The sequence below is a fragment of the Penicillium subrubescens genome, assembly GCF_028828155.1.
Source record: "Penicillium subrubescens strain IBT 31985 chromosome Unknown utg000010l_segment0_segment0, whole genome shotgun sequence".
NCBI lineage: Eukaryota > Fungi > Ascomycota > Eurotiomycetes > Eurotiales > Aspergillaceae > Penicillium > Penicillium subrubescens.
In genome coordinates, this window is record NW_026643160.1 from 2,196,565 (window position 1) to 2,221,272 (window position 24,708).

At 50.7% G+C, this 24,708-nt stretch overlaps 10 protein-coding genes across 10 annotated transcripts; 4 read left to right on the top strand and 6 right to left on the bottom strand.

Moving 5' to 3' along the window:
• Positions 1 to 178: 178 nt before the first annotated feature.
• Positions 179 to 2,972, bottom strand: N7473_011953 (uncharacterized protein; the record flags this gene model as incomplete). Its single annotated transcript, XM_057157892.1, has 3 exons — positions 179 to 818; positions 873 to 986; positions 1,045 to 2,972. The coding sequence occupies 3 exons, from the start codon at positions 2,970 to 2,972 to the stop codon at positions 179 to 181; spliced, it is 2,682 nt and encodes an 893-aa protein (XP_057003742.1).
• A 1,080-nt stretch (positions 2,973 to 4,052) lies between these two features.
• N7473_011954 (uncharacterized protein) lies at positions 4,053 to 4,599 on the bottom strand (the record flags this gene model as incomplete). The annotated part of the gene is made up of 2 exons (XM_057157893.1): positions 4,053 to 4,288; positions 4,335 to 4,599. 2 exons carry the CDS (start codon positions 4,597 to 4,599, stop codon positions 4,053 to 4,055), a joined length of 501 nt encoding a protein of 166 aa, XP_057003743.1.
• A 1,460-nt stretch (positions 4,600 to 6,059) lies between these two features.
• On the top strand, positions 6,060 to 8,564 carry N7473_011955 (dynamin family protein; the record flags this gene model as incomplete). Its single annotated transcript, XM_057157894.1, has 4 exons — positions 6,060 to 7,967; positions 8,041 to 8,287; positions 8,355 to 8,445; positions 8,504 to 8,564. 4 exons carry the CDS (start codon positions 6,060 to 6,062, stop codon positions 8,562 to 8,564), a joined length of 2,307 nt encoding a protein of 768 aa, XP_057003744.1.
• Positions 8,565 to 8,809: 245 nt separating this feature from the next.
• N7473_011956 (M protein repeat protein) lies at positions 8,810 to 11,516 on the bottom strand (the record flags this gene model as incomplete). The annotated part of the gene is made up of 3 exons (XM_057157895.1): positions 8,810 to 9,763; positions 9,822 to 11,272; positions 11,327 to 11,516. 3 exons carry the CDS (start codon positions 11,514 to 11,516, stop codon positions 8,810 to 8,812), a joined length of 2,595 nt encoding a protein of 864 aa, XP_057003745.1.
• A 558-nt stretch (positions 11,517 to 12,074) lies between these two features.
• Positions 12,075 to 13,624, top strand: N7473_011957 (H(+)-transporting V1 sector ATPase subunit H; the record flags this gene model as incomplete). The annotated part of the gene is made up of 3 exons (XM_057157896.1): positions 12,075 to 12,369; positions 12,429 to 12,945; positions 13,012 to 13,624. The coding sequence occupies 3 exons, from the start codon at positions 12,075 to 12,077 to the stop codon at positions 13,622 to 13,624; spliced, it is 1,425 nt and encodes a 474-aa protein (XP_057003746.1).
• Positions 13,625 to 14,154: 530 nt separating this feature from the next.
• On the top strand, positions 14,155 to 16,043 carry N7473_011958 (Zn(II)2Cys6 transcription factor). The gene is made up of 3 exons (XM_057157897.1): positions 14,155 to 14,375; positions 14,431 to 15,747; positions 15,806 to 16,043. Exons 1-3 carry the CDS (start codon positions 14,180 to 14,182, stop codon positions 15,835 to 15,837), a joined length of 1,545 nt encoding a protein of 514 aa, XP_057003747.1. The 5' UTR covers positions 14,155 to 14,179; the 3' UTR covers positions 15,838 to 16,043.
• A 35-nt stretch (positions 16,044 to 16,078) lies between these two features.
• N7473_011959 (uncharacterized protein) lies at positions 16,079 to 17,476 on the bottom strand. The gene is made up of 2 exons (XM_057157898.1): positions 17,099 to 17,476; positions 16,079 to 17,039 (listed from the first exon to the last, which is right to left on the bottom strand). Exons 1-2 carry the CDS (start codon positions 17,150 to 17,152, stop codon positions 16,083 to 16,085), a joined length of 1,011 nt encoding a protein of 336 aa, XP_057003748.1. The 5' UTR covers positions 17,153 to 17,476; the 3' UTR covers positions 16,079 to 16,082.
• A 430-nt stretch (positions 17,477 to 17,906) lies between these two features.
• Positions 17,907 to 18,903, top strand: N7473_011960 (uncharacterized protein; the record flags this gene model as incomplete). Its single annotated transcript, XM_057157899.1, has 5 exons — positions 17,907 to 17,940; positions 18,003 to 18,290; positions 18,377 to 18,451; positions 18,534 to 18,635; positions 18,701 to 18,903. The coding sequence occupies 5 exons, from the start codon at positions 17,907 to 17,909 to the stop codon at positions 18,901 to 18,903; spliced, it is 702 nt and encodes a 233-aa protein (XP_057003749.1).
• Positions 18,904 to 19,431: 528 nt separating this feature from the next.
• On the bottom strand, positions 19,432 to 20,947 carry N7473_011961 (glycine decarboxylase subunit T; the record flags this gene model as incomplete). Its single annotated transcript, XM_057157900.1, has 2 exons — positions 19,432 to 20,488; positions 20,565 to 20,947. 2 exons carry the CDS (start codon positions 20,945 to 20,947, stop codon positions 19,432 to 19,434), a joined length of 1,440 nt encoding a protein of 479 aa, XP_057003750.1.
• A 696-nt stretch (positions 20,948 to 21,643) lies between these two features.
• On the bottom strand, positions 21,644 to 23,391 carry N7473_011962 (putative neutral amino acid permease; the record flags this gene model as incomplete). Its single annotated transcript, XM_057157901.1, has 4 exons — positions 21,644 to 21,724; positions 21,804 to 22,851; positions 22,915 to 23,057; positions 23,146 to 23,391. The coding sequence occupies 4 exons, from the start codon at positions 23,389 to 23,391 to the stop codon at positions 21,644 to 21,646; spliced, it is 1,518 nt and encodes a 505-aa protein (XP_057003751.1).
• Positions 23,392 to 24,708: the final 1,317 nt, after the last annotated feature.

A 24,708-nucleotide genomic window follows, 5' to 3' on the forward strand; every position in this document is an offset into this window, starting at 1 on the left:
GGATTGATTCTTGCTATGGTCGGGATGTTGCTCGAAACTGCTATCTTGGGAATCTCGAGAGGATTGAATGCGTACGCACATATCTTGCGAAATCGAGTCCAAGCCTTATGAATGATGGAAATAATAAAGTAGCCTTGATTGACCAGGGTAGAAGAAATCGATATGGCGGCAAGGCACTTTACGCCTTGGAGATGGTCACATCGGCGCCTGCAGTACCTAGCTCAATCGCCCATCCACCTCTCTGCTTCACGGCCTTCCCAGAAACAACATAATTATTAGTGGTACCAGGTGTCTCCACCCAAACAATAGTAGATGACGCCTTTGCCGGACCAGGTACGGCAGTCAGCTTCAAAGAGGTCAAATCAGACGTATCAAACGTAAACTCCTCAATCTGCCCCGCGCTGATCGTCACATAAACACCCAACTGCGCAATATAGACACGACGACGAATAGCATCCCTCGGCTGAACCGTGACAGAATTACCCGACACATCCATATTTCCACCATAAGTCACCAGGCCAACATCCGGATCGTGCACAACATACACACCAGATCCGATCATCATGCCGAGGAAGTTCGGCCCGTAGTCTCCCGAATAATCGTCGCCGCGAAGGGTATCCGGGAACGAGTGGAAGGCATTGTACATGGATCCGTCTTGTCGGATGTTGCTTAGTGGGCCTGTTATACCGCCGTATCCAACGCGTAGAAGATAAGTGTCGTTGGGGGTTTGGCGGAATTGGGAAAGGAGTGGGAGTGAATTGAGGCCGGAGCCATAGTGGTGAATCATGCGTTCGATTCTTTGTAGTTTGCCACCGTAGCTAGATTATGGATGATGAGAAAAGGGTTGAACTGTTGATCGGAGGAGAGCTTACATGAAGTCCCAATATCTTCGGGCATTACCATTCCAGCCCCAGTGAGAAACGGTAGGCATGTACCCGATGATACTGTTGATCGTCTTCGTTGCCGTCTGGGCGAGATTGAAGTAACTGACAGTAAATTGTTGGTTAGGATCTATTGGTCACTTTTCGAGAAAGAAGAACTTACTTGCTCCAGTAATAAATTCCCTCTTGGCCCGTCGAATCCCATGCCATCTCGCTTCCGTAGGGCACGGCTTCAGTGTCCCACGCATCTGCTCGGAGCTTCATGGCAGCTTCTACAGCATTGGCCTCACCAATCCAGCTCTCCCGACGAAGATCAGCTAGCAGCTCTCCAACAACACTTTCTCCCATTAGTCCCAGCCGCGAGTACCCGATCAAACCATTGCCATTCGAGTCGGTTGCAAAACAGGTGATTGTTGTATTGTACGCCTGACCAAGGTACCACTGCCAATTGTTGACCTTGAGAAGCGACTCATCCGCTCGTCCTGCGCGATACAGTGCCCAATATGCCCCAATGACATGGATATAATCGTAGGCCCGATCTGTCGCATAAGCTGCATCTCTATTCCACGACCACCAGTTGCCCCAATTAATAGATTGGCTGTACTGGTACCCAGGAACTAGATCAGGTTCATAGAAGAAGATACTCTTGCGAACAGTGAAGTCTGGGTTCTGGATCTTCTCTGAAAGCACATCTCTCGCGAAAGTTTCCAGCTTGGCTATTTCCGCGGCATTGCTGAGACCGGATTGTTTCATTGCAGTTGCTAGGTAAATCACGCCGCCTTCGTCGCTGAGTCCTGAGATCCAGACTCGCGGGTCTTGTAAAGCCTGTGCTCCGGTTGAATGATCCCAAGTCATGACTGAGGGTGCGCGGCCGAAGGGATCAGAGGTATCGTCAAACCACATAGAAGTGGTTGAGAATTTACCAAGCTTACTGATGACTGCTGGCGCAGAATCGGTGATGAAATAGTGCACTGTCTGGACCTTGCCATTGGTATATGTGATTGTCACCTTGGTCCGACCCCAGACAGATCCGGTGGGAGTCAAGCTGAGGGTGCCTTTCGAGACTTGCGAGATCTTGAATGCATTGTTATCGGATACAACCTCGGAGATATCCCCGTGGAACACGTAAAGTTGAGCCGTCAAGTCAACAGGAACGACATAACCAGGAATGCCGATGGTAAGAGGTGTATTTGTTGATTGAACAGCCTTTTGAATACCACGTATGCCGTCTTTAACAATGGAGAATCGCAGACCATAGGTAACCGACTCGCCGGGCTTTAAAGTCTTGGAGCTTGGTTCATTCCAAGGTGTAACACCGGTCCATTCGTTGTTCGCATACGCCTTGCTATGGGTCTGCCATTCATAAAAGCCTTCAAAAGTCTGACTCCCATAGTAAAGAGGATCAGTACTGGGCTCATCGAGATTTCTCCACGCCTCGAGTGGCGTACTAGTATTGACGAGAGGTGTCACAATCAATGCAGCTCCCGTTCCAGATGTCGGAGTAACTTGGAGATAGCCAGCATCCATTCCGATATAAGGGTCTGTAAGAGAACACTTTGCCGCCATTTCTTCTGCGGCGCGATTGGTAAAGATGCTGTTGAACTCCGTAGGAAACCCAAGGCTACCTATTTCCAGACTTTGCTTGGCTGTGTTTGTAAGAGTGAATGCCAGTCCCAAGTCTCCATCGACATCGGACCATTTTCGGACCACACGAATGGGTGAACTTGATGGTAACGTAGCAGAAAGGTCTGCAGCGGCGAGACCACCTTTGACGCTCTTGACTTGTTTCCTCGCTGTCGAGGAGTCGGCTGAGACCCATTTGGTAGCGCCAGCAATACGATAGCGGAATGTGATGTCGCCATTATGATATTGACCATTGGAAGCTCGGTAGGTGATATAATCGAATGGCAAGAAATCAAAGCCATCGCCTGTCGGTTTCAGCGAAGCAAGAATCTGCGAATCCTTGACAAACTTGATATCGAAATTGGCTGTTGATACTGATGTGTACCCATTGCTGAGACCGAGAGTGTCATTTTGTCCATTTACCACAAGGGCAAACAGAATAATAGAAATCTGCCTCCACAACTTCATGATCAGATATATGACCAGTTTCGGGGGTTTGTTTGATCATCCACAAATCGTGGATAGCCCCCTCGGCAAAAGCTTCATCTTTAAAACCACACTGACAGCGAAATAGTCTTTTCCCACCGGACACAGACAATCTAAGGCATCGTCATTGATGGGAAAACTCCAGCGGAGAATTACTTTCTTGTTAGGGATGTTGATCACTTACCCCACACTTCCTCCGCAGCGTCGTATTGAAGCTGTTTACTCCTCAACTAGTCGGGACCCTTTCCCCCGATGATCTGGGAGTCCAGCTCCCTGATTCTAGACATTCTTTAATTTTCAGAGATCAAGTTCAAGATTATACAGAGAATAGTATTTACAGAAACTCAAATTCGTACCTGACCCTAGCCCGTCCTTGATTGCGCCAAGCTTATTCCCCCAAATTTTGACCATTCGTGCAAAATGTCCATCCTGGCTGATGCTACCTGCATGGAATATCGGCGTAATAATTTATCATTCGCCATCCTCATCAACTGCAGGATGGGATGCCATCTCTTCCTGTAGCGGTTGAATCAATCTATACGGATCGAATGGAAATATGCCCCGGTCGGCAAATGCCTGCTTGATAATTGGACGCGTAAAGCTTTTCTTGCGGGTAGGACCATAATGATAATAGAGTTAGTGCTTCTTCTTCTGCTCGAGACAGTCGTGCTGTGGTTTAAAAGTCTTGTAATCCTGAAAATGTTCCACATCGAAGGGCTGCATGAGATGCCCGATATCAGGTGGAAAGCAGAATGGAATGATTCGGCGACTTTCACAAAATTCAAGGCACTCGAAAGTCAAGAAAGCGGGATGGGCTTCGACGAGCAGGAGACGTGATTGACCGTATGGAAGATTATGATCAGTCCTGTCGTCGAAGCGTTGCAGCCAATCTAACCCATGCTCCTCAGTAAGTCGACCAGCCGGGGGCGCTGATGAAACGAGCCTGGTAAGTTATTCTACGGCCAAGCACGATGGCAAGCGTATTGTACTCAACCTTGTAATCTTGAACAAAGATTGGTCCCTTGGTATCGGATCCGTCGGCAGCAATGCATTCGAGCGAGGTTATCCATTGACGTGATTTGTGTTTGAAGAGGTCGGTAGGCCAGGGTTTGCGGTGACAGGCACTGGCGGTTCAGTCGCCCGGCCGGTCTGGAAGATGGTCTCACCAGCACTATAAATCTTTGCTGGGGGGATGTCGGCCATCAAAGCCCTTAAAAGTCCGAACCAATGCTGCAAGGTCTTGATATCAGATGTATCAAGGCGCGATTTTTTGGGTAATTGCGGTGACTCTAAGTCCTCTAGGAGTCGTTTGTGACACTGGGAAGCCCAGGTCTGCCAAAGAACCCTCTTGGGGTCGCTCGCGGTCCGTCAGAAGACCACATAGCTCTGTTACTTCTCCAATCCACTGGATAATCGCGTCCTTTGGGAGACCACGAGGCGCATTGTAAGCAGTCGAGCCAGGCAGGGTGTTGTTCGCTTGTTGCAACTGGCCACGGGAACATGTATTGATCTCTCGTTTCAGGGCGACGATGTTGGACACATTCAATGATTTGGGATTTGCAAAGGTCTTAGCGACGCGGCCATGAAGCGTACTAGGACCTTGAGGCATGGTGGTGTGTGTAGGTTGGATCAATGGCAGTGACTGAATTTTGCGCGACGCGTCCTTCAGGGGCAACGCGGTACGTGACGTGGGGGGTCACCGCTCCACTTGACATGTCTATTGAAGTAATATGACCTCTTTTGGCAAATTGGTCTCGAAATTTCCTAATCGGAATTGGAGTGACTCTCTTTTACTTCGTGGTTCTCGAGCTTGAACCCAGATAGTGAATGGGATGGGGCTGAGAAATAATCCAATAGAGAGAAGGAGGAAATTGGAATCAAACCTAGGGAAGCAAGTCTCAAGAGGACGAAGCCTTAAGTATGTACATCTATACTCATTGACCGAGTTTCTATGGTCCTCAGAAGCATCTTGACATTGCAAAGCCGAACAACGCACCTGGTAGCGCTTCTCTTCTATTACACATACAATGAAAAGATAGGATCGAGGGCACCCATTCCAACGAACTTAAAATCATTCAGCCGACTCAGGTCCTCAATGACACCAATTTAGGAGGCAACCCGCAGTAAACTTGCCACTAAATTCAATCGAAGTTGTCCTGTATTGGGCGTACATAGTCTAGATGCCTTGCGGAGTGCCTTACATAGGTATTAGCCACCTCGAGCACAGCTAACTAAGTATTACGCCACAAACTTGCGCAATGTGCATGACTCGAGTCAGTTGAAATTTACGCCAATCAATCACTCCCCTAGGTGTTGGGTCTCTGACATGCCCTTGCTTTGTGGTGTTCCGCCCCATCCATCTAACCATGTTCGCTAAGCTTAGGGGCCATGCAGCTAAGCGCTTTGAATCTCCGACATATTTCCCCACTCAAGATTGACATGCATCTTCTCATTAGCATAGCCCCAGTCATTTGATAGATTTAGTGTCTTGGCATATGTAGTTCATCACTTTGCCGACAAGGTTGATCGAAAGGCCCGGCCCGTGAGGTAAACATGTGTACCATGTGTCAGGAGGCGCTGGCTGCGGACCTAGTTACAGATCTCTCAAGATTGTTTCGGCTGCCCACAATTGATTCGACCACGAAGTATCTGCATCTATATAAATAAAAGCACTTAGGATGCGATATCTATCAACGCACTTCAATTATCATAAAACCGAGGCACTCAAAACTGTTCAGGTATCATCCGAGTCAAGACGAAAAGAGGGCTAAGGCAGGATAAAAATATCTCCCAACAAGAGGAGACTACCTAATAGCAGCTTTTCCGGCTGTGCATCATTAGTTCAGTGAGAGGCAACTGCGGTGCTGCGGTGCTGCGGCAGGAAGCTAATGCGGTCAAAAAGTACTATACCTGGGCCCTGTGTACAGGGGGCCAGAGAGACGAGGCGATGTTGGAAAAGTGCTTAAATACGTGGACGTAGGCCGGCTACGAGAGACATTTTTTATCAACAACAAGATATCTTCTTTTTATTAAACCCCGTCCTGCTTGTCTCAACAACTACAATTCATCATGCCTTCGAAGCCAGAAGACAAGGCCATGCATCAGCTGCAGTCTCAACAATCTGAGTTGCTTGACAAGATTGATGAGCTACGTGGTATCGGAGTTGGCGGTCTTGTCGAGCTTCCTCAACTCATCGTTTGTGGTAGTCAGTCCAGTGGCAAGAGCTCAGTGCTTGAAGCCATCTCCAGAGTACGCTTTCCGACAAAAAGCACTCTCTGCACGCGATTTGCGACTGAGGTCATCCTCCGTCGGAAGCCGCAGACAAGAGTGAAAGTTTCGATCGAGCCTGGAGACTCGAGAACGAATGAGCAGGAAAGACAGAGACTTCGAGACTTCACTTCGGAGGCCTTCTCGAGTGACAACAATCTCCAGGACCTGATCGATCAAGCCAGAGCTTGCATGGGAATCAGTGATAACGTTGCCCAAGATGCCGGATTCTGCGACGACGTTCTCAAGATTGAAATTTCTGGACCAGATAAGCCGGAGCTTACCCTTGTGGATCTGCCCGGTCTGTATAATACTCCGAGTGAGGAACAGAGCATAGAGGGAATTCAAATTGTTCGACAATTGACGGAAAGATACATGGCCAAAGACCGCAGTATTATCCTTGCTGTCATTAGTGCAAAGGTGGACTATCACATACAAGAAGTCCTGAATATAGCAAAGGGTTATGATCCGGAGTATGAAAGGGTTCTTGCCATCGTCACTCAAACCGATAAACTTGACGAGGGTTCGGATGAGGAAGAGCGATGGCTACACTACATCAGAAACGAAGGCATAAAGCTGAAGCTGGGATGGCACGCTCTACGCAACCGCTCACATAAGACACGCAACGTCTCTGATGCTGAGCGTGATGAGGAAGAGAGAAACCACTTTGCGAAGGGGCGATGGGCCTCCCTTCCACGGGCACACGTCGGAATTGACCGTCTCCGACATCGCCTGAGTACCATTTTACTCAAACATGTCGCTGGCAGCCTGCCTACGTTGATCAAGGATATTGAACAAAAAATTAATGATCGGAAACAAAGCCTGGATAAGCTTGGAACGGCACGCCCAACCACCAGGGATCAGCGAGGCTTTTTACTCAATATTAGCTCCAAATTCCAGCGAATTACCGCCGAAGCTTTAAATGGCATAGGCTCCAAGGATTTCTTTGGTGGGCTGAGCGATGAGACCCCGGAAAGCGGAGATCCTCGTCGACTACGCGCCGTCATCCGCGAACTGAATGAATATTTCGCAGATGCCATGTCGACACGCGGTTTCCGCCGAGATCTCGCACAAAATGTCTCGGAGCCCCTCTCGGACTCGACAAACCCGAAGTTCCAATCCTACTTAAGCCAGTGGGTGCCGGAAAAGGTCACTGCAGACGATCTGATGAAGCACTTGATGAGACAAGCGGCAAATAATCGTGGCATTGAATTTCCAGGAAATCCCAACCAGCTGCTCGTTGGAGAGCTATTCCGAGATCAGGTAGTGCCGTGGAAACATATCGCCCAGCATCATCTGAACCAAGCCTGGCAGTCAGTCGACGACTTTGTCCAACTGGCCTTTGGGTATCTTACCGATGATAGTACCAAGAATGCACTATTGGTCGGGATTATCCATCCAGAATTGGAGAAACTTAGAGATTCATTGAACAAAAAGCTTGATGAATTGCTCTCTTATACGACAACTGGCCATCCTCTGCCCGTGGGGAGAGCATTTCTTGAAAGAGTTCAGCAGCGTCGGGCTGAAAACCAACTGGAGAACTTACAAAGAAATCTGGTCATGGAAAACACTATCTTCGAGAACTCGAGTGACTGGGACCAAGCAAAATTTACTTTTCAGGACTTGGAAAGGGCTGCCAACCAAATTCAGACGTCGCACGGTCAATTTGCAGTTACTGACATAGTCATTCAGATGCAGGCATACTACGAAGTAAGTTTAAAACATTCAAAAGATTTGAACATTGGGCCTCATACTGGAATACATGCTAATAATCTCGATCTAGATTGCCATTGTGATCTTCATCGACAATGTTGCAATTCTTGCAATCGAGAATTGTCTACTTCGTCCCCTGGAACACATCTTTTCCAACCAAGTCATCAACGACATGGATGACAAAGAGATCGAAAAGCTTGCCGGAGAATCCCAGGAAGTTCGAGAAGAGCGCGACCGATTGAGCGGAGAATTGAAGAAGCTAGAAGCTGGCATGCGAACACTCGGTACTTTTGCTTTGGGCCGGGCATCTGTTGTTGGTAGGTAGTGTTATGAATATCTGAGATACACTTGCATAGGCACAGGCTAACGAAGAATTGGGAATAGACTCTCATTTGACTTCTCCATCGAGAAGCCCAACTCCCTCCCGCAGAGCGAGCAGCGCTCACCAAAGGGGCAATTCCCCCAGCATCCAAATGTAAGCATTTGAGAAGGCACTTTAAACCTGGGCAAGAATATACTGACTTGAGAAATAGTAACGGATATTCATATAGAACGAGCCACTCAGAACAGATTGAAGTTGGAGAGGGCTATTGAGTTTCTGTCTGGTTTCCTGTCTTTTGGTTACATTGTACTTGAAGTTTACCGGCAAATTCCAGCCCACGTTCAAACCACATCATCTAAGCTCATAAGCTAGGCCATAACAATAACATCAAAATTTGCAAGGCACTCCATAGCATGCGTAGCCAATTATCTTTCGGGGTATTATTCTGGGTTGCGTTCTAAACAATTCACTAGCAATGAAGTTCTCTATATACAAAGGGGTGAAAAAATCTATACACTCATTTCATCGTGCTATCGACCAGCTCCCGATAGATCTTCTTTAGATCAGCGATATCGGCCTGAAGTTCCTCGACCTGTTCACTCTTTTCGCCGAGCATTTCAAGAGTTGTCAAGTACCGCTGGTCGATATCAGCAAGCTTAGCCTCGAGCTCCTCCACTCGAGAATCAGCGGTCTTCTTCTCTTCGAGCTCGCGCATGAGGTCGACGACCTGCTGTCTGGACTCATCACGTTGAGTTGTGACGCGTGCAAGTTCGTCTTTGGACCCAGCGCGCTCGCTCTCCAGTCGGCGGACAGTAGCACTCATGCGCTCAACCAACTGTACAGATGGACCAGCACCGACAGTTGATTCGGAAATGATGTCGTTGATACCGCGAGGAGGACCTGCTTGTGTGCCTCCATAGGCGGATGGTGTGGCAGGGTCGCCAGAGCTGAAGAACTCATCTGGTTCAAAGGTGATTGAAGGGGTCTCCAGAATCATGGATGGAGGACCCATGGTGGTGCTAATCGGGGGAGGGGAGAGAGTCCCTTGAGCAATTGAAGTTGGGTAAGAATTCTGGCGCGGTGGTGTGCCGATGTCCGGCGAACCTGGGGGAAGTGTAGACGAGCGCCGGCTGCCAGGGCGGTAGTCTGACAAAATAGAGGGTAGAGCGTCGAGGTTGCTTGACCGGCGAGTGGATGGAACGGGAGAGATTCCACGAGGCTGTTGCAAGGTATTAAGTTGCTCTCTCCAACGGGCACGTTCCTCCTCGAGCTTTTGCGCCCAGTTTGCGTCCCACACCTTCTTCTGCTCGACGAGCTCCTTTTGCGCAGAGGAGACCTCGTCCGTTGCATGCTCGAGTTTTTGCTGCACCTTCTGAAGCTCTTGAACGCGCGCCTCAAGCTGACTTTCCAGGTCATGCTCAGCCTCCTTGGCATTCTCTAATTCTTCTTCAAGCTCTTTAACTTTGAGACTCTGGGAGACAATCCTGTTAGCCGAGGTGTCTTTCCAAGGGTGTTCTTTGAAGCCATACCATTTCCCGAAGTTTCTTTCGCAGCTCCTTTTCTCTGTCTCCAGCCTGGTCGCGTTCCTTCTCCGCGGCGTCGAGCCGGGAGATGTAGGAGCCTTCCAGGGTGTGCCAATTCTCGCTGGCGACTGAATATTGAGTCTGCAAGGTCTCGACTTGGCGTAGCAACTTCGCCTGCGTCTCTCCAGTGGCTCCAGAAGAGGCCTCCTCCGCACGGGCGCGCAAGCTTTCCATTTTGCTTTCCAAGGCAGATTGCTCTCCCTTCAACTCAGTTTCAAGCAAGCGAGCCCTTTCTTTCTCCTGGTCAACCTTTTCCTTCAGATCGGCAATTTCTTTCTTCGACTTTGCCTGAATGATATCAAGCTCGATTTTGGTGTTTGACAACTCCTCATCAAGCTCATCTGCTCTGCCCTTCTCCTTTTCCAAGGCATCTGAGTGGGCCTTGGCTTCAGCAGCTTCGGCGCGCGCAATCGCTCGGCCAATTTGTGCCTTCATCTCGCGAACGGTTTGGCTCAAGGCATCACGCTCATTCGTCACGGCCTCTAGGTCTTTAGCCGTCTTGGTATGCGTTGATAATGAATCATTTGCTCGCTTCTCTGCCGCCTCAGCCCGCTTGGCTCTGCTTTCGGTGTTGAGCAGATCTCTCTCCAACTTTTCGGTCTTTTTCTTCATCTCGATCTGTGATTTCGAATTTTCCGCAAGTTGTTGCCTCAATCTCCTAACAGCAGTACGGGAATTCGACGCCTCTGATTCGAGCTTTTGACCTTCTTTCATCAGTAAAGCGTACTTCTGCCTGATTTCTTCGAGCTCTTTCTCGCGGCTCCCCGGAGAAGCGGCGGCGGCGGCATCCTTTGCAGACTTGGCAGCTTCTCCCGCCAGGTTCTCTAGATTTCTCTGGAGCTCATCAATCCGTGCCATATACTCATATCTCTCTTGTTGCCACAGGGATTCAGCTCCATTTTCTTCACTCGTTCGAGACTCAGACGGAATATCGACGCTTAAGCGAGTACTTTCTCCGGATGCACGTCTAACTGATACGTCACTTCGTTGCGAACTAGGTAGATCCAAGCTCGGTCTACCTAATTTTGAACCCTGCTCATCTACCTCATTCGAAGCCCGAGGCAAGGATTCTGTCCCGGAGATTTCGGTAGATTTGCGTATAGATCTTTCCGAATAGTAGCTTGTTCTAGCCGCACTTGCATGACTCGTGACGCTTTCACCATCTGGCGGAGGGCTCTTCAGATCATCTGTGACGCTCGAAGCGGCTGCAAGACTAATATCAATGTCCATACTTGATCGTGCACCATTGCTCGGCGCTGGACTACCCGCGGTCGAGGAAGCCTGACCGGGTGAAGACTGTGAATTCCGGTTCGCAGTATTCGACTTGACCACGGCTCGTGCCAGGCGCTCTTGGAGTCGATCATTTCTCCGCGCATTGGACGAACTTCGCGAAATTGCTAATTTCCTTTGTTAGCTAATACCAAATTGGGTAGTCTTGAGGTGCGCCTTACAGCCAGCGGGCGATCTTGAAATTGGCGACGCTGTGGGTTCCGCTTCCTTGAGTTTCGTATTTGAGGCCTTTTGTGCTTCCTCCTGGTCCATCAATATATTGTCCAACCGAGATTCCACGCCCGCAACGGCTTGCTGGAAGAAATTTCCCACGCCCCATTTGGACTTGGGGGCCTGCGAGTTTTGCGCCATGTTGGAGAGTGTGTTGTCAGAGGGCGGCGCGGCTTCTAGGCAGCAAATGCCTCGTGTTCAGTTTGCATAGGTCCGGTGGGGGCTGTGCTCAGACAAAGGTGTTCTCGGCGATTGCGATGCGTTAGACTCGGAAGTTCGAGAGGGCAGTCTAAGTCAAAGAAAGGGAACTCTGCGGGATCAGCGAGTGTGTAAACGAACGACTTGGAGTACGATCCAATGTGAAAGTCGAAGTACAAGCCAGCAACCCCGTTGCAAGAAGGACGTCGCACAAGAAGCCCTGGCACAAAAAGCGAGCGGAAACGACAAGCGCACACAGAGTGGCTTTTGTCCGTAATACGGTGTTCCTGGACGAAAGGTTGTCAAGAGACGAGAGGAAATAGTTTAGAGTTGACGATGGAACGATGAGCCACGATCCGTTGGGAGGGCCGACATGTGGTCTTGGCGTCGCCAGCTTCCGTCATCTCCACCCCCCCAAGCTCCTCCCTTCTCGATCACCAACCTCCACTACAACTCCGGCCTGCACTCCTTTCCTCTGGCCCGGTGTACCACTTGATCACCATGTCGCTGGAGCCGCCCACATACCTCAGCTCCCTGCAGAATAACATCCGCGCTCGGCCAATTCCATGGGAGGGCGCCGTCCGTGCGGGCAACATCACGGATGACCACCTCAAGAAGATCAAGGCTGTGGATAAAGTGCGCAAGGAGCAGCGCATTCAGACGATAGAGGCAGATCTTGCTGGGTATACAAGCTTGCTGGCTGGTGGCTCACAGGGCAAGAGTGTTCTGGAGTTGGCCTCTCGGAGAACCGATATCGTGCAGTACATCTTGGTGCTAGCATCAGACTTGATTCAGGGTATGTGTTACATTTGAAGGAGCTTCCCTCTTTTCCTACTAACAATTTTACTTCAAAAGATGTCCCTGCGCTGGCCGACTCACTCGTCTCGCACCCCGAGCCCTACAAGCCATTCCTTCCATTCTTCCAGATCTCTACCAACGCCGAAGACCCGATCCCGCTGCTCACATCTACCTTCCTCACGGCTCTCGTGTCACACAGCCTTGTGACCTCATCCAAACCCGCTCAGCGGGATGAGGAGGCCCTACCTCAATTATACCTTTATCTCTCTACCCTGACCAAGAACCATGACAGCGGGCTGCAGGATATTGGTGTCCAAGGATTCTCCGAGCTTCTGCGGAAGAAGCACTCTCGCGAGATCTTTTGGAACCACCGAAAGGAAACTCTGGACCCATTGATCGAGACACTCCGCGCCGCGGCGGGGACTAAGGATAACGGTAGTACTACGGGAAGCAGCACACGTGGCATTGAGCCTGGTCTTGCTGGAGGCGTGGGTCTTCAGCTGCTATACCGCGTTCTTTTGGTGATTTGGCAGCTCACATTTGAGAGTTCGCTCGTTGGTGACGAGCTCCAAGAGTAAGTGATATATCCAAGGCGGGAGGAAGGAATGTAACCTCGGACCTGGCCACTGACGTTCTGCAGGAGCTACGAAATTATTCAACTCTACACCCAGCTCCTCCGCCTTTCACCAAAAGAAAAGACGACCCGCCTTCTCCTCGCCACTCTCTACAACCTGTGTGTCAGCAACCGGACGACCCTCCTGCCGGTCGCTGTGTTTGTTCGACTGCCAGCTCTGCTGACTAACCTCGCCGGTCGTCACCTGACGGATCCTGATCTCCTCGAAGACCTGAACGGACTTTCTACCATGCTAGACGAATACACAAAGACCCAGACTACCTTCGATCAATACGCCGCCGAAGTCCAGTCCGGTCACCTGCGCTGGTCGCCCCCACATAAGAACCCGACCTTCTGGAAGGAAAATGCTCGCCGAATCCTGGATGAAGGAAATGGCGCATTGCCCAAGAAGCTGGCAGAGATTCTTTCCAAAGACTGGGAGAATGACAAGCAAGTTTTGGCCATTGCCTGTAACGACGTGGGGCATTTGGTGAAGGAGCTGCCCGAGCGTCGCACTCAACTCGAACGAACCGGCTTGAAGACGCGAGTCATGGAGCTGATGGCCGATAAGGACGAATCGGTGCGATGGGAGAGTCTTCGGGCAGTGGGTGAATGGCTCCGGTATACATTTGATGGTTGAAGAAGGGAGATACAAAGACGCTGGCTTTTTTCTTTTTCTTATATTCCAGTCGGGGATTTCGTGGGTTCCCTGAGTTGGGATGAACATATACTCTGGTGGCATGTACTGTGTATTCTCTGCCATAGCGCACATTTGTCCTTTTTCTTTCTCGGACCAGCTTTTGTCTACATGATTTACAGTGTCTTTTGTAGTAGTCGGCTCAGTGAGGCTTGAATAACTAGCAGTCCAGTACACTGTTGGACTGTACTGATAAAGCCCCGCTGATCAGTGGATCCTCATGAGGATTGGCCGCTAGACTGTTAGAACATTTGGGATCCAAATCATGAAGAGTAATCCCCGATAAGAGGAACCAGAGATCAAGTTTAATTTGATAATTCTTCTCTTCTTCAAACCCCTCATCTCTCCTTGATAGAAGCAAAGAATCTGTTCTTATTTACTCCCCGAGAAACGCCGTCTCGGATTCGCCACGCGGGACTCGACCGACCGGAGATCGTGCATTCCCCGCAGAATAATTTCTCTCTCCACACCACCCACGAACACCCACCCCCAGCACTCATGTCGAGATCCTTTACCGGCTGCACAAGATGTAAAGCGCGGCGCCAGAAATGTGACGAGCAAAGACCCATATGTGGGCGCTGCCAGTCCGCTGGCGTCCAATGCAAGTACGCCATGCAGCTGCAGTGGGGAGGACGTGCGTTTTCGAGATCGCGATTCGGGGCCTGCGTGGACACAGGAAACATGCAGAGACTGGGTATGATGCCGGAGGTTACTTGACTGGATATCCACATGCTAACTTAACCCGATAGAGTACTCACCTGGGGAGTTCATCTATACCACCAAGTCGGCGCAGGCGCAAGCACAAGCACAAGCGCAAGCACAGGCTCAAGCTCAGGCTGCCTCAGAATTGACCTTAATCAAGCCCGTCGATCCCTTTTCCTCCCTCTCGCCCGACCAAAAAGCCCTTTTACACCATTTCATCAACGATGCGTCCCAAATCACCGCGAGCCACTCGGGCATGCAGCAAGACATCTGTCGGATGATTGTGCCCATGGCCCTTCAGACCCCATCCTTACTCTACGCCACCACCGCATTGTCCGCAATACACATCCAAGCCCTTCAGAACCAGTCCGAAAGCGTCAAATCGGCGCCAGACATAGCCCGTCTGATGGCGCTCAGCCTGGAACACTTCCGGAAAGAGTTACAGAATCCATCGTCCAAGGACTCGGAGGCGCTGGTAGCGACAGCCCGAACTCTCTGTTTGGCAGAGATTCATTCCGGCGCAATCAATCCTAATTCATGGCGAGCCCATATTGAGGGTGCAAGGGCATTGATGAAGACATTGGGGACGACGGGAGAAAATTCGCTTCGAACGGAGAGCGGTTTCCGCCGATACTTGGACCGTTGGTACTGGTCAATCGTGTCGCTGACAGCGTTGACAGGGAATGGTCCGCCCATCGGGGATACCTCGGACTTTGCGCCTTCAGATTTGGCAGGGCAAAGAGAGTCGCCAGACTATCTGGATGACTATTGGGGGTTCACAGTCGACCTGGCAGCTGTTTTCAGACAGATTGGAGCTGCTGCCTGGAGAACCCACCAAGCTGAGAAGGAATTCCAGAGCCAAGGCTTTGTCGCGGGTGAGATTGATGGTAATGCCGAAGATGAAGCTGCTGCGTTGGAGTCCTCAATACGAGAACTTATGGATCGAGGCGCGACTTCGCTACCCTCGTTTTACCCTGGAGTGGCAGAAGGGCTGTCCGCAGAGAGTGTACAGCACCTCGCTCTCTGTAACGAGGCATTCCAACACAGCGCTTTGATCCAGATTCATAAACGACTTCGAAAGACACCGACCACGTCAGTCCTCGTGCAGCAGTCAGTGCATCGAATTTTGGAGTGTACTGCTCAGATTGGACCATCGGCTGGTCTGAGCCCGTGGGTAATGTTGACGACTCCCTTATTTATTGCGGGCTGTGAGGCACGCGGGGAAGATCGCGATACGGTGCGGCAGCTGTTGGCATCATTACATGATACTATTCGGGTGCCGAATGTGTTGCAATCTTTGAAGTTCCTCGAACAGTATTGGGCGAATCAGCTCGGCGAGGACGAGGATTGGAGTCATTTCTTGGGTATGTAAATCAAAGCTCATCCTGTTATCTCAAGGTCCCCGCTAACAATTTTGCCTAGATCGGATGAGAATTGACTTCATCCCTTACTAAGGCATGGGAGTCCTTGGCAATATGCATCATGTGCTACGATTGACGTTCCCAGACTGATGTCTGGATATTTTGACCTATTTATTTCCGTTTGATATCAGCCAGCCACAGGCGCAATGGCGGCAGGAGGACCCTTTGGAGTACATATTTTGCTTGGCTTTAGCGTTTGGATTTCGTGACATTATGATGATTCTCTTGTTATTTACATGAGCTGAATTTAACAATCATCTGAAAACAATCATGGCGAACTAACAAAGCGAATTTCTCGAGGCCGTGCTGCTTGACGCAGGCCTAACCTGTACCAACTCTTGAGCCCCAGCTTCATGGCCAATGCGGCGGTCCCAGCTCGCCAGCACAACATTCAGCAGTTCATTCGCAACTCCAAGCAGCAAGAAAATCGCAATGACCTGTCCAAAAGTCCATCCCTTCTCCTGAGGATCAAGGGTATTCCGCTGGATCGTCTGTTCCAGCGACACAATTAGATAAATGCAAAGTCCACAGTACGCAGCCCTATTGAGGGTGAAGTTGAGCAGGGCCTGGCCGGAGAGCTCCTCTCGTTGAGAATTGCCCTGGTCATCGGTACTCGTCGACGTCTGCACAAACCAGTTCCAGGTACAATTTCCATGGCGACCCGTGCCGACGTTGCGGCCAGCCAGCGGATCCCGTCTTCGACGAATCCACGCTCCACAAAGACACGGCAGCAAGCAGGTGAAGACAAGAATAAAGCCCGCAGCACTGGCGCCTAGCGTGCCAAGAATAATATATCGAAATACGGGGGACGTTGCCGAAATACTCACGCCAAACACAACATATACTGTGTCCGGGTTGCAAGCAGGCTGGCTGCCGAAATGAGGTGCCGTCACCCAGAGATATACGTTGAACGCGATGAATGCCCCCAGCGCGATGACTTGGATTGCGACAAAGCACCACAGACGCCAGGGGCCAAATCCGGCATATCGGCCTTTACTGATGAGATTGAGACCCAGCAGGGCAAGTAGGTGGACCACACAGATGGCATGGAAAAGGGTCAACTCGCTGCGGAAAGTCTGGTAAATTGCTGTACAGAGCAGTGCCAGACCTTGCATGCCCAGCGCTGAAGATACGCCGCGAGAAAACTCTTCTTCATCTTCACCTGGAGAGAAGACTCGGAGGAAGTAGCTCACGAGCGTACCGCCGAGGCAGAGGGCGTAAATAGATGCTCGGATCTGGAGAATGGGATCAGTCAAGGTCACTCTGATCCCCAATAATATGCAGGGAAACTTACTCCAGTGCCAGATACATCTGGATTGGCCTCGATAACACAGATTGTCGAGTTCATTGTTGATATGGCAGAGTAGAAGCCCAGAGACCTTGGGAACAGTGCACTCACGTACTAATATGTCCAGGACCAGCGAGGTAGCCAAATCGCCCGTTTATCTGACTCTTCACGCTTCAAACTTTTGGCAGCAAAAGACCCTTCAGCCTCCACGAGCTCCGAGCGCAAATGCCCACCATATACCCAGTCTTCAAGCGTGGCTAAGCCGAGTCATTGCGCCACAGCCCAACCCGAGAACCTGCAGAATCAGTCCAAAGACATCACCCAAATCACAACCCTACAAGTTCCCGACAGGTCTGCCTTGGGCCGCCATTGGATCGCATCGCGTTGCCCGGTGATTCTGTGGCGCAGGGCGATGCTGACTGCAGAAGCTCACGGGCCAAGCCCGTCGCCCTGGACTAGTCTCGGTAATGCGTGTCTATCATTGGCTGCTGGTGAACTACATCGGTTAGTTCCCCCCGGCTTTGTTTTTTCCCTGTTCAAGTGTCCAGTTACCTGACCAGTGAAATGTTCCTTGACTGTATTCAGCCTCCCGCTTGGCGCTGTCTCGGTGGTGACTCGCCGAAGCGATGATGATCAGGGCTTCGTATTCCGTCATGGGGTGTGCGCCGGCTGACTACTGCATTTTATAAGAGTAGTTGATGTCCTGCATGAAATGCATAGACCTTAATAAAAGGTCCACTCAATCCATCGCAAAGACGCCTAACACATTCCTTTTTCTCACATCTAAAGCTGAACACAGCTAACATATCCCACCATGAACGACGATCGCCCTCTCCCCGCTATCAATAGTAAATCACCTCTGTTCCCTCAAAAGTCCACCAAACCCACCTAACATAATCTTCACTCTTAGTATGGACATTCGTCGCCCTCGCCGCCCTTGACATCGCCGCAAACGCAGCCGCTGGTCCCGCCGCCGTCGCAACAGCTGTCCATGTGAGCGGCGGCGTGCTCACCGCACGAGCACTACAATTAGGCGCCCTAGCCGGCGTCACAAAGTCCGGTGTTCTGGCATTCGTTGAATTCGTCGCATACGCGGGTATCCCGGCTCCGGCATGGATGCTTCTTATTTTGCTGGCCAGTAGTTTTGGGATCTGTGTTTTGGTTACGGCGGAGATTAGTAACCTTGTTCTTGGAGAGAGTAAGTATAGTATTGGATATGATATTTCTAGGATATGTGAATGGTGGCTAGGGAAGACGCTAATAGAAACTGTTCTTTTCTTGCAGCGCCGAGTGGCTTGTTGATTGCGGCTGTTGTTGCTGCTATTCCGTTAGGTGGAGAATGTATTGGGATATACCAATGTGAGTCTGTCATGCATCCCGGGAAAATGGATAACAAAGCCTATCAAAAAAAAAATCACTAACTCTATCCATTCATGTATAGCGGCTGGAGGTTTAACAGGCGGTAAACCCCAAGCCCAAATCTTCATCATGGGCCTCGACGCGCTAGGAGGCTACGTCTTTGCTCGAATGGCCCATAACGAAGGTATACTTCCGTTCCCCTCTTCCTTGAATATATGAAAATACTAACCGTTCTCCACGCATGAACAGGACACGATATCTGCGCCTACAACGTCGCCGCCGCCGCCGGAGCCGTCTACGGTGCCATAACCGGCTTCTTCCACACTGTGATAGGATGTATGGCTGGAATCACGCATACAACTAGTACAAATGGGCACTATGTGACGACGAATATTTTTGGGACGACGTCTGGGTATGATGAGAATTGGCAGCGGAATGCAGGGTTCTGGTAGTGAGATTCATGGAGGGATATAGTGCCCGAATAATCGATGACTTCCCATTGAAGATTTGTACGTCTATTGTCAGAAGGGTGCTCATGAAAATATTCTATTGAGAATTAAGGAATAAATTTTGTAGAATTTATATTATGATTTTTGTAGATTAATCAACCCATGCTATACTTACCCCTGGACCTGGGCTCGGATAACCCGATGAGAAAAGACCAAGGATACGATATGGCTCTTAATATTCGACAGGCTGCCTCATAGAGGCGAGGAATCTGAGCGCGTGATCATGGTTAGGGTCTTGAGAAGATATGAGGCCTATCATTGCCGAATAAGAAGGAAAATTTGAAAACGTTTGAAAAAAATCGCTCTATTGTTGAAGTAGAACATGCAAAACCGAGTATCTCAAACAGGAAAAAGGAAAAAGCTGCTGCGAAAGAAAAACTGTATGTACAAGAGCAACCAAATATATCATGACTTAATCGTTTAGTAATTCAATATAATGGAAAAAGAAACAAGAGTTCTCCCTAGCACCATCTAGGATGGGCGGTGGAACTTGCTCTCGATCCAAGGCATACCCACAACGGTAGCCTTGCGGACCTTGTTGCGCACCTTAACACCAAGCTCGGTGCCCTTCTTGTGCAGACCGTTCTTGACATACGCCATGGCGATGTTGGCTCCGCCAAGCGTGGGGCTGGGCAGACCAGAGGTGACAACACCGACCTCGACGGGGTTGGCGGGGTCGGCAAGGTCGACGACGATGGCGCCCTCGCGAGCGGGGGAGCCCTTCTCAACGGTCAGACCGACACGGCGCTGCTTGAGAGACTTGGGGCTGGCGAGCTGGGAAAGGATGACGGAGGCACCGTTGAAAGAAGGGTTGGTCTGGTCACGACGGTCACGACCGACGACCCAGCCCAGAGCGGCGTCGGGGGGAGTCTGGGCGGTAGAGATGTCGTGGCCGTAGAGACACATGCCAGCCTCGAGACGGAGGGAGTCACGAGCAGCAAGACCAGCAAGACGGACGGTGTTGCTGTCCTTGAGGAGGAGGTTGACGACCTGCTGGGGGAGGTCTGCGGCGCCGGAGGTGGGGATAGAGATCTCGAAACCGTCCTCGCCGGTGTAGCCAGTGCGGGAAATGAGCAGAGGCGAAGGAGAGGCTGAACCATCGGCCAAAGTGATGTACAACTCACGGCATTGGCCGAAGTAGAGGGTGTTCAAGTCGGTGTCGGTGGTGGAAGCAGAGGTGTTGATGAGGGGCTGGAGAGCGCTGACAGCGAGGGGGCCCTGCAGCGCGACCAGCGCGCGGTCCTCGAGAATCTCCCACTTGATGCTATCCATACCGTAGCGGAAGCGGTAGGAATCGATCTCAGCACGGAGGAACTCCAAGTCCTCAGCGCGGCGGCCGGCATTAGTGACGAAGTAGAAGGAATCCTCCCCGCGGCGGGTGATAACGGTGTCATCAATGATGCCGCCGGTCTCCTCCTCCAAGAGGCAGGACAGGGTTGAAGTATTCGGGGTGAGCTTGTCGAGCGACGAGGGAGTGATCTTCATCAGCAGCGGGAGGGCACCGGGGCCGCTCAGATGGTGCTGAACCCTATAGAAAGCAATTGATTAGGTCTGACTATCCATCGAACGTGTTTTCTGCTGGCAATTCGATGCAATAGACGTACATGTGGCTAACATCAAACAGACTAGCCTTCTCGCGAGTCCAGGCATGGCTCTCGACATGGCTCAAGTCCGCATACTGCAGCGGCATAGAGAATCCGGCAAAAGGCACCATCTTGGCGCCATGAGCCTCGTGCAGATCATACAATTGAGTCTTAGCCAGCGGCTCGCCAGAGCTAGACGCATAGCGAGCAACCTGGTTGTTCACCTGGGGAATCGCAGCTCGTGAGGTGATTCTGGCAACCGGCCTGCGGGGAGCTGCCCGCACCGCGGAGGAAAGCTCCCTCCGCAGAACTGTGGAGCCGACAGAGGCGCGGGGTGCGTTGAAGGCAGCAGCCCTCACGGCGACGAGGTCGACACTCTTCTTGAAGGAGCGAACGCTAGACATGGTGGTTCAATGCTTTTGGAAATTGAATTGACAGGAGAGAAGGAAAGGAAGTAGAGAAAAAAAGGTTGTCGAGAAAGTGGTGTCCTCCGCCGTCGGAGAAGCACAGCGGGAAAATCACGTGGTGATAGGGAGACCTCGGGGTGAACGAAGAGGAGCTGATTCCCCCATTGGGCAGGCGCCACTCCTCGGGGAAGCTACAATGTGTGATGATAGTGATACCTACTCCGTGGTATATATAGGGCTGGTAAATAAAGGAGGTTCACAAAAGGCGAGGTAAGTGCTTGTGACGACGGCGATATAATCACTCGGAAAGCAACACAGAAAGCTGCTCCGATGCCAGTCGCCCGGATTCCATTCAAGGCCGCGGGGTTCTTATGTGCAAGGAATGCTGGCACGGCGTTATAGTAAAGGCAAAGATCACAAAATCTCAGAGATCCAACAGACCAAAGTAATAAATGATACAAATCACTTCCACAAATAGACCGTTCCTACCTGGACCAGTAGCAACATTTGCCAAGCGAATAACGAGAAAATACCATGCAAAATCCTAGACCAGATTGCAAGCATTTGGCCATTCTTGTTCCCAATCATCAAGTCATTAGACCTCTCCTCGATGAGCTAGACCTGCCCGGAGAGATCGCTGCAGGAGAGAAACCATAGTGCGAGACAACACACTCCCCGCCCTGCGGGAATAGATCAAAGTGCGTTGCTGGCGCAAGTAAAGACACCACCGACGGTGCCAGACTGGTAACTTTGGACCACAGACATGACAGAGGCCTGCGGAAGAAAAAAAAAGCAACGTTAGCATGGGTAAAAATGGGATAAAAGGGCCGTCTATCAGACAGACAAAACTTACGTAGGTACCAGGTCCCAAGAAGAAAAGACCCACAAAGATCAAAAAGACATTAAAAATGAACCCACACCAACCACGCAGACCACGAGTCTTATAGAAATTCGGTCCATGATCAGCAGCCCGCATGCGAATGTACGCCACGCCCCAGAAAATGAAACCAAAGAAGGAATCAAACAGGGAACTCATAATCGACAACAAATCCGTGAAGAAGGGAATCACTTCAGCAATGATCCAGGCCATAATCCACAGGACGGCCAAGATACCTGCCCAAGCAGCCCAGCCCACCACAGTGTTGTTACCCTTGTGGCGGGTTCCTTCGAACAAGCGGAAGAAAACGAAACGGGCTGATACGGATGCGTACAGAACGCCCAGGAAAATGATTGTGGGGATCATGAAGGAGAATGAGACCTTCTTGTAGACTTCATCCGAGAGAGAACCGAAGGCGGGTGCCTTCACGTATTGGGTGCCCGTGTAGGCATACACGATAGCCCCGACTAGACTGAAGACAATCACCTCGGCGATCGTCACGGCTGTGACGGACTTCCAGAAGTCACGCGGCTCCTTCATCTCAGCGATGAAACTGGGCAGAGTGATCTGGCCAATGAAAGTGTAGCTGATGTTCAGGAATGCACTCATGCCCGAAATAAACGTCGTGCCCTTGGCGGGAATCGCCAGAACAATAGGGTTTCCCTTTTCGGGGTACCCGGCGGGATGATCTTCAATGGCAGCAAAGATCGTTGCCAGAAGGACAGAGATAAAAGTAAAGAAGGCAGAAAATGTGGCCACTCGGGACAACGCGCTGAATGTGCGAGGCAGAGAGAAGAAAAATGAGACTATCGCAACGATAAGGGAAAAGACGACTGTGCAGACTGCGCCTCCGGACATGGTGTTGAGGTACTCGGCACCGACCATGCAGTGCAGGCCCTGAATGAAGGTGTTGTTCAGTAGGAACATGACCGCAGTGGCCCACCAGGCGATCTTGGAATCCCAGAAGAGATACTGGCCAAGATCGCAGACGTCACGGATCTCGGGGTGTCGCAGACAGAATCGCCTGTAGAGGTACATGTGTCAGCTGTGGGCGGCTATATACTATAGGAAAATATATGGAACGTACCAGACAATCAATGAGGTGTACAGCACTATACCCGCAATCACGATGGTCAGGATCAGACCAGGCACGAGGCCCAGAACGGAGTACGACCAGGGGAATGACATGATAGCCAGACAAATGTACTCGGAGAAAAGTAGGGCGGCAGTCTAATATTGCAAGTTAGCACCAGTCTTTCTTTCCCCATCTTCCCAACAACCACGTTCATAAGCCATATCGCATAGACACCAATCTCACCTTTTGCCAACTACAAGTCCGATACTTAATAGTATTCTCCGACTCCATCTCAATCTGCCGGCCCACACTCTCGCTAGTAGACGAAGAGTCAATCGCCGTAACTTGGTGATGCGACAGCCGGCGGCCCTGGCCCTGTTCCAGATCCTTCAACTTCTGATTCTGTTCCAACTTGTCATTCAGGTCGGGGGAGCGATCGCTGTCGCCCTCATGAGTGTCCATTGCTGCGGTGTCTTCTGGCCGAGCCATTTTAAGCTTAACGAGTCGAGAGTGAAACGGTACCGAAGACCTTCGGATACATGTACCTGTCCGCGGGGGGAGGGTACAGTTTGAGGTTGGGGTCCAACGGGTTTGAGACTTTGGGTTGCGTAGAGGACAAGTTTGGTATTTCCTTCTAGCCTCGTGCTGTTCTCTTGGTGCTTGAAATCAAATAGATCTCTTCACCATTCGGGGAGGTGATGGTAGAGTTCTGGGGGCGCAACCAGGGTAAACGGGATCTACAAAGAGACCCGGGGATAGACTGCAAGATCGCAATGGCCGAATGAGTGAAGTTCAGTCACGACAAGAAGCAGAAGTCGCAAGAAAAGGAAGAGAAGAGAAGCGAGTGAAACAAGAATCGCAATAATTAAAAAAAATGAAAAGAAAAAGGCCAAGAAGGGCCAAATTGGTATCTTGGTATCTCTGGTATTTTCCTATACCTGGGGACTACGCACTGTTGCGATCGTAGCGGCACAGGTGTAATTTAAAGGGCAAATCGGGTATGAATCTGGGTATTGCTTGAATACGGTCATTTTAGAATTTCCCATACCCCACTCTTGATTCTGTTGCCGGAATGGAAAAATCTCGTCGATCTTGCCCATAAGATGACGTGATGGAGGGTAGGACGTCAGCCGCAATAGGCGAACCTGTCAAGCCACGGCGGAGTGATGAAAGGAACGTTGGATGGGATCCGGTGGTTGAAGTCCAGGGAAGTCAGGGCAACTGAAGGTACAACGCGGTTACGAAGGGGCTAAGCTGAAGCCCAGGAAAGCCTAGTCAAGCCAAGCGGCGAAGACTAAATGCGCCGCCCCCGAGAGGAAACGTCAGATCCGAGGACCCATCGTGGACTATCCCTGGGGGAGGAAGAGAATAATCCCTGTGCATCTGACTCGTCCAGAGGCTAAATGGTGAGTCTGTGCCGAGTAAGAAGGGAAGAATATACGTCTGTAATCTGCAGTCTGCATCAGTCTCATGCCAGTGCAGCAGCAGTAGTAAACTTCGGATAAAAAAAGACTCTCAACTCGCGTGGCATGGTTCACGGCCAGTCCGAGACCCGAGATCCCAACAACAGTAACTCGTTTTTGCCCCAGCCTTGCATACGAGCCAAGAAATACCACCCAAAAAAAGCCTTGAATAACGAACGTAACTCACGTACGTACCCAGGGCAAGAAATGGTGTTGCGCCCGCACATCATATCATCAAGCCACGACCTGCCGAAGTGGGCCCGAGTCCGCCCCGCAAGCGGTTATAATCGAATGAAGGCTTGAAAGCCCGCCCCGCAGGCCCCGTAAGGCCCCGGTCGGAAAT

Excerpts from the sequence above, each read along its gene's own strand:
- N7473_011958 (XM_057157897.1), top strand. The coding sequence starts at position 14,180 with ATGTCGAGATCCTTTACCGGCTGCACAAGATGTAAAGCGCGGCGCCAG. Across the intron at positions 14,376-14,430 it reads AGGAAACATGCAGAGACTGG|AGTACTCACCTGGGGAGTTC; the intron begins GTATGATGCCGG and ends TTAACCCGATAG. Across the intron at positions 15,748-15,805 it reads GGATTGGAGTCATTTCTTGG|ATCGGATGAGAATTGACTTC; the intron begins GTATGTAAATCA and ends AATTTTGCCTAG.
- N7473_011959 (XM_057157898.1), bottom strand. The coding sequence starts at position 17,152 with ATGAACTCGACAATCTGTGTTATCGAGGCCAATCCAGATGTATCTGGC. Across the intron at positions 17,040-17,098 it reads CAGATGTATCTGGCACTGGA|ATCCGAGCATCTATTTACGC; the intron begins GTAAGTTTCCCT and ends CCCATTCTCCAG.